The sequence below is a fragment of the Chanos chanos genome, chromosome 1 (genome assembly GCF_902362185.1).
Source record: "Chanos chanos chromosome 1, fChaCha1.1, whole genome shotgun sequence".
NCBI lineage: Eukaryota > Metazoa > Chordata > Actinopteri > Gonorynchiformes > Chanidae > Chanos > Chanos chanos.
The window spans coordinates 60,437,389-60,449,888 of NC_044495.1; the positions used below are offsets into that span (position 1 = coordinate 60,437,389).

Here is a 12,500-nt window from a genome sequence, read left to right on the forward strand (position 1 = left end):
ACGCACATGCTCCCCAGACCAACAACCTCTCACCCCCCCCCCCCCACTCTGGGCTGACACGGGACACATATGCCCGGACACTCTTCTCCTCTTTATCGTCAGTTAAGCTCTCCACGTAGTCCTTAACACTCAGAAACATCAGAAACCTTTTATTTTGTCAGTGTGTCTTGCAAGCTTTTTGAAATTAAACAGTGCACTTTTTGAATTTTCTTCACAACACACACCGATAACTTCTTAAGGGGTTTGTAATGTAATACCCTTAATATTTTTTTCAGTCAACAAAGAGAATGTAACTTTTGATGAGTTTAGACAAGTTTAAGTTCTTAAACAAATTCAAGATTAGAGGACAATTGCGGTACGCGCTTAAAGATTTCTATAAATCCATTCTCAAATTCATCTCCTTTTCAGATGTTACTGATCATATCTCTGTCTGTAATTTCTGTTGAAACCGAAGCTACTCGTCTTTCAAAACGTGAGCTACTGGCTCGTCTGAAGAGCAGGTAACAGAGGGCAGACAATACAGTGTTGATCCTTCCTTCCCTTCTACTGAGCTCCTAGAGAGAAGGAGCTGTCACTCAACTGCCGACAGACCTCTGAAAACCCATAACAGATCAAGAGTGTCGCGAGCTCTATCTTCATCTCCGTCTCATTTTAATCCCCTGACGATGGAGCCGAAGTGGCTGATGCACGTGGACATGAAGGTTAATCCTGTTTACTAGTGGGATAAAACTCCCATTTCTCCTCGCTGGAAAACCGGTAAAGAGACCAGTTGCGGAAGGTACAAACGTACGTTTTGACGCACGAGTCATTGCAGTAAGGGCAGTTTATGTTGGAAAGAGCAAAACGGTGTAGAAAACTCCACGTGGAATAAGATAGTTTTTCGTCACTTTTAGACACTAAAAAAAGTAGGCCTATCCGTCATGCTGTCACGTAAAACTCGCCAAATGCAGCTTATGCAACGAATAAAATGATAATTTTTGCTATATTAGGAAGTATTTTACGGTCAAATAGTAGCATAATCAGTGTGCTTCTTTGCTGCATTAAAATTTTGAAAACGTTGGGTATTTCACACAATTCCTTATCATCTCAATCACCTTTAGACACGTATAAGGGTATTGTAGTTGTCTCTTATCTCCGTTGTCAATGGGACATAGGGGACGCATACTTCTCCCTGTGAGAAAAAGGATTCCTTGGCGCGTCACTCCCACCCACGCGATCACGAGGGCAATATCGGTGATGTTTGTCCAACATTCCAAGTGACAGGTTAGGAGAAGAGTCCCACACACTCTCGCTCCGTCTTACTCGTTTCCACCTAAATGGTACGATAGATGGCCCATAGATTACAACGTTTTTCACGCTCGCATAAACAGGCGTTTAACAACCCACTGCGTCACGTGAGTGTTAGGCTATTTGACAGCAGATTTTTTTGACATCATCTCATTAACCGGACAGGTAATATGTCTATTAAACAGGTCTACCTATAACTGACAACAGCCTAACTATGTCTGATCTTACACTGCCAAGCGCGAAATACTTCGAGAGAGAGAGAGAGAGAGAGAGAGAGGGGGAGATAGAGGGAGAGAGAGAAAGGATTTTAAGGTGATGTGATGTGACCAACTTTCAAATAGCCACTTCTTTTAAAAAAATCAGGGAAGTAGACTAGTCGGGAAAATCGTCGAGAATATAGGTACTTGTTGGGCAACGTTTCAGTGATGCCGATGAGCCGAGCAAACACATTCCGTGGCTTCCATGGAATCGAGCCAACTGTGAAAATATGTCCAACGAACAAAGTTAAGTTGTGATATGACTTTTTTTTTATCATTCAACCAAAACAAGGTCACGACACCGAATGCTGTTATTAAGTGGCATGACGTTGTGGAAGTGACAATCATGCCGTAGTCCTGGTTGTGTACGCCCAGCTTTGCCGGCAATGTTGAGTGAGGGAGTTCATATCTTTCACACTAACAGTGGCGTAGAAATTCGCGATTGACGGACACTTGATGATTGGGTGATAACCCAAAGCCGCGATAGAGTTGGATATTGTAACCCCGCCTCCTCTTCTACCTGAGTGTTTTTGATTTGAGATTAGGACAGTAGAATTGACTTCCCTCTGAGATAAGAATCAGGCTTCTCAGTTCTATTTAGAAAAGGTTTACTGAATGCATGCTGCTGTTCTAGTATGACCAGAGCGACTATGAGGACAATATTTGATAAATAATTATTATACTGTCATATTTTCACATAGGCTATACGACAGTAGTATTAGTAGTTACAACTACAACAATAACAACTGATAATAATTAAAAAAATATATATATTATTATCATTATTATTATAATGGTCTTGTAATTATATATTTTATGATTTCTGTTCTAGTTCTTGTTGTTATTAGTGTTATTATTTTGCCTTTTTTTTCAGTTATTTCTTATTTTACAGTTGCATTAATTTCACACATTTTGTTTATCTGGTATGTCTCCGTAAGTTATGCGCTTTGAATACATCTGTCCAAACAGCTCCAGTTCTCGCTAATGATAAATCACGTTCAAACTGTGAGACCAGCAGAAGCACTCGGTTGTCGTGCTGATTTATGGGCGCCAACATCCTACGTGTCGGACGGCCATTCATTAACGGCTTAGCTTTGTCGCGTTAGCACTTGATAGACGTTTACTCAGACAAGCCTTAAAGAAATGTCTTGAGAGGGCTGGTTATGCTTGAGAAAATCTCTAAAGATGCTTAACAAAAGAAAGTAGCGATACCTGTTTGGTGTTCAAATAATTTCGATAAGCTGGTCCAATAAAAGCCTCACTTTACCTACTTTATGAGTGAAACGGAGAAAAATATTCAACCAGTCATCCGGTATAGCATAATTACACACGTTGCATAATAAAAATGCAATAGATTGTAATTATAATGGTGCAACAAATCCGGTTTTCTAATCATAGAAACAATAACTGTCTATGATTTGTCATTTATTCAAGGGCTTAAAAAGCATTTTTGCCAGAATTATGGAATTACGGGAAAAGAAAAGAAAAGAAAAAAAATAACCCGGGTGGAAAAGTTTTATCCGTTGTATTTGCATATTCGAAACGGCAACCCAAATGTTATTTTCATAAAGACACATGGGTTGCGTCATTTAAACTCGTTCAACTTTTTCAACTGCTTCTCCATTCAGGATGGTCTATTTCTGGGAGTCGGTGGCGGAAAGTCTTTTTGTATCGTGTAATATCTCTTAATCTTAGACAAGTGAATCTGCCCGTCCAGGCTCATTCAGACTGGGGTGACCTCCACCTAAAAAGAGGAGCCGGTTAGGTTAATTTTGTCAGCGCTCCAAGAGATTACGCCTCTATTCGGAAGAGTAAACCCTATCAAGTTTCCGGCGGTTTCCACATCCCTAAACAAAAGACCCCCCTCCTGTCGATTCGGTTAAACGACATCTCGACGTTAAATCAAACCTTACGTTTAAGCGAACAAGCATAAGGGTATTTTTGATCACTATCTTTCAAAGTAATGAGAAACTTCAGTGGCCCGCATGTTTCTGGAAGGATCCATGTCTTCCCTTATCTGCCTGGATAGTTTTTTAGCTTTGTAAGACTGTAAGTACAGTTGCAGGCTTTGTCTGGCTGTGGGAAAAGAAGGTTTAAAAATGAAATTATTTTTGTATTCTTCTCAAGTGAACACGGATCTGAGATCTTTTTTTTCGCGCCACAACCAGATAACAGAAGTATGTTTACTCAGGAATACTAAGAAAACTCATCTAATGATGAGGTGAAACTGAACAGAAATTTTTTCCCCCCGATACATTTTACTGAAAATTTCACATTTCATTGCGATTACGCTCCTTATTTGGTAATCCGATGTAATCTAATGTAATCTTTATTCTTATACGACATGAGCTCTCTCTTTATATACAGGCCTACAAATAGGCCCAATCACTACCCCTTACAGTAGAGGATATACATTAACTCCAATAACTGAAACTATTCATATTATCTGAGAAATGTATTCTTTCGACTTTATATGCTTACGGTATGCAGGACTGGTCAAGGATTTTTTTTTTTTAAACTTTACTTTGATTTGAGTATAAGCGTTTGACGGATTCAGATTTCCCATCTCAGTTGTCTCGAGGACAACTATCCTGGAAAACGCATTCTTGAAATATTGTTGTTGGTTAATTCTTAATATTAACCATTATTAATCATGCGACCTGAAACAAAACAGCTCTCTTTAGCTTCTCAGCTATGCTTCTGTTACCAATGAGAACATTTTATATTATAAATCCGCAGTGTGAAATATAGGTAGAAAAGGGAGAGGTAAAAATAAGGATTATATTAGATAACAAACAGAAAAAAAACGTATACATTTAAAAATATGAGTTTATTACACCATGTATATAAAGCTGTACATATAATAATCAAAATATTATGCATGACTTATAATCGATCGATATAAAACTAGCGTAAGCCCTTTACGCCGTTCAGTTGAATGTCCATATTACCATACTACCGGCTTCAATACACCAAGTCCGTGGTAGTCACATGCATATGGTCGATATTGGTATGATTTGTAGACCGATGCTAAAAATGACGCCCTGAGCAAGTCCTCTTCGGAACCTACAACCGCAGGTCCGTCTGGTTTTTGAAAATAGTCTCTCCTGTAATCCGAGGCGAGTTGCTTTCGTTTGGTTTTGTATCTTCTGTTCTGGAACCAAATTTTGACTTGTGTTTCAGTTAGTCTAAGAGTGTTGGCCAGGTGAGCTCTTTCGGGAGCGGACAGGTATTTCTGATGGCTGAATTTCTTCTCCAGCTCCAGCACCTGCAGGTGCGTGAAGGCGGCACGAGAACGTTTCTGTTTTGGGACTCCGTTTGTGTCCGTGGCTGAAAGCGTTTTATCTTGACCACTCCGAGAACTGTCCACCATATCTGCAAACATGAGACACGGTAATAAGACGCGGCGCCCACTGACACAATGAAAGCGTGGATATTTGGCTCTACAAACATGCAGTTCCGTATACACTCCGTTAATTTCGTTAAGAGACGCGTTGGATACAACAATATACGTTCCTCTGTTTGTTTGGAGAAAATGTCATTATGTACTGTAAATAAAAGAAGAACATTTTTTTGGAGAAACTGAAAGTGGCTCACCTGAACGCCTGTCAACTGTTGGCCATCCTGTTCTGGAATCCATTTCAGGTATGCTGTGGTTGGAGCCCTCATTGCTCCAATCTTCGCTTTCAATCTTGGTCGTGGCGCTGTTACAGCAACCGTTTCCCCTCGAGTCCTCTTTAATAGACAAAATGTCTTTGATAAAAAACGACGTTAACTGCTTGTCAGATGATCCAGCCATGGCTGTTGGTAAATCCAGCGCCCTGAACGCGGCGGCTCCACACTGGTCCTGACTGGTGAATGCGTGCCGGTTCTGTCTCTCTCTCTCTCTCTTTTCCTCTCTCACCCTCAAGCTCACCCAAGTTCCGCGAAGGTTAAATAGCAGTAACGTTGCCGTTTCCCACTTCCAGCGGATCCCATTGGTGCAGGCGCGTTACACGTCACTGGAGTGCTCATAGGTCCAATGGTAAAAACAGATCTGGTCAGCACTTGTGTCATCACTTGTGTCAGAAAAAACAAAACAAAACTGGAGACAGAGCTCGAGCGACATTGTTCAGTGATAGACTTATACGTTTTCGATTACTTCAAACTTTTCGTGAACCAACTTTCCTGGTCTCCCTGCACACGAATGGAACAAAACGGTCATTTCTGAAGTATCAAAAGAAAATACTTTGCATAATTTGCCACATTTAACGGTCAATGAACCAGGTTTACAGGCTACTGACTGCGGCAAAACGTATGCCTATATTGTAACTATGACTCTTTGAGTAATATGTTAAAACTTAGACATACATTACTAAGCCGTACTTGGGTATTTAGTTTATACGTAAATGCACAGTTACCATTTTTTTTATGTCGCTGTACCACCTCCAAACTGTGTATCGGGCTCCCGTGCCTACGTTCATGAGCATGACTTTTAAAATTAAAAAATGTTGAAATATTAATGGGAAAACACACACTACAGAGCATGTACAGCTTGGCACCTTTTTAGAATGGTCCTGCTGTTGTAGAACATGTTTACTAAAACGAGGACCTGAAATGTACAGTCTATCAAATAATACATTTTTACATTTTCCACATGGCTGGAGGTTGTTGCTGAACATTCTCAAGATTCTTTAATGCTGAACATTAAAGAGACCCATACATCAGTGTGTCTTGGCTACAGCCCGTTGGTATCTGTTGTGTGTCCTCCCTGTGTGTGTGTGTGTGTGTGTGTGTTCTAATGGTCCTCCTTATCAGGAGGCTATGAGGAGCTGGACAGATTTATTAGGAGACTGGATAGCACAGTCGCTCTCCAGCCTGGCCTGGCTGTAAGGTAGGGTTAACTCCAGGTCCAGGGGAGGAGAGGATATGTGTGTGCTCACGCATGTGTGTATGTGTGTGTGTGTCTGTGTGTGTGTGTGTGTGTGTGTGTCTGCGCTTGTGTGTATGGGGATCTACGAATGTATGTGTTTTAGAGTTTGTCCTTGCCTGCACATGTGTGCATCTGTACTTATCTCTCTCTCTCTCTCTCTCTCTCTCTCTCTTTCTCTGTGTGTGTGTGTTTGTGTGTGTGTGTGTGTGTTTCAGTAGTCAGTCAGGGCCAGTGTGGGTGGCCACTCACCATGAGGTTAATGCGTTCAGCACATTTTCTCTGGCTCCTGGGCCTGACACACACGTTGCTCCGTGGCCTGTTTGTTTGTTGTGCCCCTGACACTTTGTCCTGACCCCAGCGTACAGGGGAGAGTGAACACTGACAAACTGAAGGGAGTCACTGGTCCCCTGAGACGTCGGGAGTGTGTTTGGGATAACATGAAGCCACAGAGTGACAACCAAAGCTATTGTTCCCGCCCCTGCCCTTACACACGACCTCCCGCACCCCCCAGTTACAACCTCCCTTGACCCCCAGAAATGCTCTTGTCTTTATTAAGTTCACTCCGTGTTTCCTGCCACTGCTTCATGCTGAGAGGCTGCACTGTGTGTGTGTGTGTGTGTGTGTGTCTGTGTGTCTGTGTGTGTGTGTTTTCACGGGAGGATTGGATGACCTTTATTTTCTTTTGCCTCCATTAGCAGTGTGTCTACATTGCTGTGTTTAGTAGTGAAAACTCTTCTCGGATCTCAGTGTGAAGCTCAGATACAGAAATCTCCTGTGTGTCTAATAGGTACGGTGTGTGTGTGTGTGTGTGTTTGTGTGTGTGTGTGGAATTGAAACCTATGGATTCTATGGACCCAGATGCCAGACGATGAGTGAAAAAAAGTTGTTTTAACCATCTTAAAAACGGTTGTTCACGGTTTTGTTCTTTTTTTCTCTCTTTTTTGACACACATTCTCTAGCTGGTTTGAAATGTAGACTCTAAAGAGAAGTTGCTCCTCTGAATGTGTCTTTATGTAACGGTGGAACAACAGGGAATCGGTAAATCTTAATAACCGCAAGCTGTACCAAAGCTCAGACATAGTTTAAGGATTTAATTCATTTAAACTGTTGTCATGTAAACCCTGGAAGTCCAGATCTTTTCTGGAGATTGTATTCACCTCCTGGTGTAATCTCCTTCTCTCTCTCTCTCTCTCTCTCTCTTTCTCTCTCTCTGTCTCTCTCTCTGTCTGTCTATGTGGTTTGCTTAGTTCAGTATACCTGCATAGAACATCATGATTCTCCTGTTCTTTGATCAGGTCTTTTTCCTGTTGTGTACACATGCGCTGATGGCTATCTTAATTACACAAGTGCCCATTCAGTTCTCTCCGCACTTCACGGCACACACAGACACATCATCACGTAGCCTCTCTAAACAAGGCTTCTGATTGGAGGACGGGCCCTTCTCGCCGCCCGCGCGCCGCTAACGTCTCTGTCCCAGCTTCTTGACCTTTCGGTCGCCGCGCTAAAACAGCGGAGTGGAAACTGAGAACTCTGGGACGGGTCCACGACCAGATGTTGGGCAGTTAGACTTTGACCCGGTGGCCAGGAAGGTGTTCGTCTTCTGACCTGGACGCTGTGGGATGATGCTGACGTGTGCGGCTCTTAAACTGGGCCACTCGCACTATTTTTAACATGTAACATGTTCCATTAAGCGCTGATACATGTAATCTTTTTTACTATGCATAGAAAATGTACCTGCAGTAAGGTAAAACATTTTCTTTTCTTTTCTTTTCTTTTCTTTTCTTTTCTTTCTTTCTTTATTTCTTTCTTTCTTTCTTTCTTTCTTTCTTTCGGTCTTTCTGTCTTTCTGTCTTTCTGTCTTTCTTTCTTTCTTCTTTTCTTTTTTCTTTTCTTTTCTTTTCTTTTCTTTTCTTTTCTTTTCTTTTCTTTTCTTTTCCTTCCTTTCTTTCTTTCTTTGTCACCTCCTGCTCAGATGGTGATGCAGTCATGTTTGTGATGATTGATGCTTTTTATGACTGTCTGTTTTGTGTCTCATTGTCTGCACCAGGTTCCTGACTGAGGACCTGGGAGGTGTTCCAGAAAGCAGGTTTAGTGAAAACTCTTGAGTTAGTTTACTTGGAGCAAGTAGTAAACCTCCAAATAGAGGAGCCTTTTGGCTTTGTTTTGCAAAGAGAATGAATCCATAGGGCTCTTCTATTAGGAGGTTTAGTACTCACTCTGAGTTAACTAACTGAGTTTTCACTAAACCCACCTCCGGAATACCTCCCTGGAGGTTCAGACCACAGAAAAAAAACTGATTGGAGGTGCCATCTAGTGGTTGGCGTGTGGTGTTCTGAACGAGATAGAACTCTCAAGTGAATTTTTTGTGTTCTGCTAATCTTTTAGATAAACCAAATTAACTGAGAATACCAAAATAACATTCTAAATACTTTCAAGGGAAATATAAATTGGTAATCTGGCTAGTTTGTACCCAAAGCCGTGGAGGAATTCTGCTCAAACGCATGAAAACACATGAAACACATGAAAACAGTTCTGTTCTGTCATGTTTTGTAGATTTACTGATGAATACCATCAAGTGGAACTGAACGCTGACTACCATGAGAGCATTTAAAAACACAAAACTGCTTGATTACTCTTCATAAAGGAAACTAATCTCCGTTTTTCAGTGGTACAATGATAACAGCAATTGTCAGGTGGAGGTTTAAAAAAAAAAATGTTAGTTCAGATGTGAAGTGTGATCTTTGCGAGATGGAAGAAACCTTTGCTAAGTCCTGTCTGTGTGGAGCCTTTGATCAGGTCCGTCAGTTTCAGACGTTCATTTCGTTTGTTTTGGCTCATTCTCCCATTCACTCACTCGGGCGCGCACACACACACACACACACACACACACACACACCTGACAGGTGAGGTTTAAACAGAGAGGCTCTTACACTACTGTCACCCCACCCTGGGACTTCCCCCACACCCGCACTTCTCAGTCTTGGATGGTGAGATCACGTCATGTGGTCTTAGCCCTCTGGGTTTAAACATATTTTCTCATGATCTACTGAGGAGGTGCCCAGTGGTTTAATGCAACACTAGACAGATTAGAGGGTTGGTTAACCCCCCCCCCCCCCAAAATCCCATCCCATCCCATCCCATCCCATCCCAATCTCTCTCTCTCTCTCTCACACACACACACACACACACATACACACACACACACACACACACACACACACTCCTCTGTTTCTCCAGCAGAGGGGGCTACAGGATAATGTTTCAATCATTGCTCTGAAGTAGGGTCTCTGTTGACTCAAGTGATTACCAGTTCATGCCATTCACATGAGCAATTATTAATACACCCTTTTTACACAAATGATTATTGATTCACTGACTTTGCTGTCCTCTCATCTCTTTCTCCCTCTCTCTCTCTCTCTCGCCCTCTCTCTCTCTCTCTCTCTCTCTCTCTCTCTTTCTCCCTCTCTCTCTCTCTCTCTCTCTCTCTCTCTCTCTCTCTCTCGCCTCTCTTTCCTTTCTGATTATCTCACTTCTGCCTTTATTGCTGCTCTTGCTGAATGCATCAGTATCGTAAGAGAACGTGTGCTCACTGCAGCCTGTATGAGTAACTGTACAAATATTTGTCTGCATTCAGCTCTTCAAATGTTTGCTTTGTGCGTAACGCCCCATTGACAGTTTCTGAAGTGATTCCTCTTCTTCTTCTTCTTCTATTATTTTTTTTTCTTCGGTTGTCAGTTTCTGCAGCTTTGTTAGAAAGGCGTCTAGACATGCCGGACTTGAGCTACGTGGTTTTGAGATGACATAGTTTCGTAAACTCCAGCTCGGTTCGATGCAGTGGGAAGACGCGCGACCGGCCGGGGCAGAAATGTTAGTGTCTGAAAAAGAAAACAACGCGCGGAGAAAAACAGACAAGAGGATGACAGCTTGAAAGACGGAACCCTCTCCGTTCTCCTGGCTCAAATCCTACGCAAATACCCCCTGGCAGACCAAGCACTCAGCTCTGTGTCCCCTTTGACATGATTTTAAATCAGAGATTCGTCGGAACGGTTATGATTTGATCAATCTGTCAGTGCCCCTGCTTCCTCGGCCTGAATATTCTGGCATGCTGAGGAACACCATTCACTGATGCAGTGAGCTGTATTACTGCAATCTGTATGAACTGTTTTTTTTTTCCCCTTCATAATGGGATCCATCAAATGACTGCTTAAATAGACAGGTATTTTTAGCTCTGTCAGTACTACTTTCAATTTTCACTCTTCATTTATTTTAAAAGGACGTACGACTTCAAATGCACGTTTGAATACAACAGATAATGTTTAACCCTGTGATCATGTTTAATCATAGAGGACAGAAAGAATATGCAGACTTCAGCGAATCGAAGAATCAATCAATCAGTCAGTCAGCGTGGAAAGATGGGGAGCAAGGGAAAAAGAAAGAAAGAAAGAAAGAAAGAAAGAAAGAAAGAAAGAAAGAAAGAAAAAAGAAAGAGGATGGAAGTTCAGGTCATCCCACGAAATTTCATATTGCCACAGATATTATTACAATGCTTCAAACATCCTAAATCATTCTGTCACACATTTATAAAGCTATAAAGAACGCACATTTTAAGTGTGTTTAACGGTCCTAGCACGCTTTAAAGACGGCTTAACGGTCTCCCTGGCTCAGTCCACCAAGTCACGTCTGGCACTCGGCGGCTTTCACGCTCTTTCAATTTCGTCAGCTCAAAATCAATGCAAGTCAATGCAGATATTTTCAAGCTCAGTTTGTTGGAAGCAGCGCCGCTTTGGCCGCATGCTGCCAGTGAAAACTGTTCATTTTAACCATGCAGCTAATTTGGAACAAACAGAAAATACTCAAGTGGGATTATACCCAGTCCTCCAAAAATGTAACAGTTTTGCCTGTCTGTGCCTGTCCAACATGACAATACATGAACATAAAGCCAGAAGAGTTCTCTCTCTCTCTCTAAGCTACGTCCCACTGTTCCCTGGTCTGTTCACTCGATGTTTTTAAGGGTTCAAACACGCAGAAAATAATTTAAGAAGGGGCATAACCCTACAGACCTCGTGAAGTTCACAAAACAGCACGATGGACGCAGAATTAAAAGAGGCCAAACGCATATTCAACGCTGAAGTTGTTAAAAAAATGCCGTTCCACCGGTCCTCCGTTGGGTCCGCACACGTTTAGCCGGGAGGGCGAGAGTGTGTTTACTGACGGACGACAGCTGAGTGACGTCTCTTAAGCGTGGACAGATGTGTGGATGTAAGCCTCGCTCGAGCGGAGCAGGAAGGCTTGTAAGTGTTTGTGTTTTATGTGCCAGGTTTTTAATTTGAACGTCACGTCCAAAGACATCTCCGAGACATCCACAGCGTGGACGCTGGTCTCTCTTAGCTGTTTGTAGGCCTACTTGTTAAACATATAACATTTTTACTGGTCTGCTTGTTGAAATACTACAGTTTCAAGTGTCGACTTGTTTGGACATTGACTGCCTTGTGCGCGGCGCCTTACTGAGATTTTAACAATAGTTTAATAAAAATGACCTCTCTGCCCAGACTCTCGCCTCATGTTGTTTACATTTCTGTGGTTCACTGTAGGCCTGGACCCCCCCCCCCCCAAACCCCCCAAAACCTTAGAATCAAATGAAGTAATGATGACATTTACAGAACTGTCAAACTGTGTTTGTTTTGACTGTTCTCCTATTAACTGTGATAACAGCCACTCTTGAACACTGTGAATTTTGACAGCGGATTTACGGGGCATCAGAAATGACATCAGTGATGTAAAGCAGTACACTTAAGCACTGAATGTGTATTATTGTTACTGATGAATCTTTACATTAGAGAAGAAAGTGTGTGTGTGTGTGTGTCGCAGAGATTAACTGTGATTTGAAGACATGAGGACGTGTGCAGCTAAAAGAAACAATAACCAAGATTCAGCTTCACTCAGAGGTGAAAAAATCTCTAAGAACCATGAGAGAAAACCTGGTTTTCTCCAGTGCTACTGCAGACGTCAAAATACCTTTGCTATAATGCTCTAATTCACAGACA

At 42.0% G+C, this 12,500-nt stretch overlaps 1 protein-coding gene across 1 annotated transcript in view; it reads right to left on the minus strand.

Annotated features, from left to right (window-relative positions):
* Positions 1-5,343, minus strand: part of nkx3-1 (NK3 homeobox 1) — an 18,895-nt gene extending 13,552 nt beyond the window's left edge. The window contains exons 1-2 of the mRNA XM_030766598.1: positions 5,214-5,343; positions 4,504-4,922 (exon numbers count right to left, since the gene is read on the minus strand). Of these exons, the coding sequence (XP_030622458.1) occupies positions 4,504-4,922; positions 5,214-5,343 (549 nt within the window). The remainder of the gene's footprint in view (positions 1-4,503; positions 4,923-5,213) is intronic.
* Between the last annotated feature and the right edge of the window lie 7,157 nt (positions 5,344-12,500).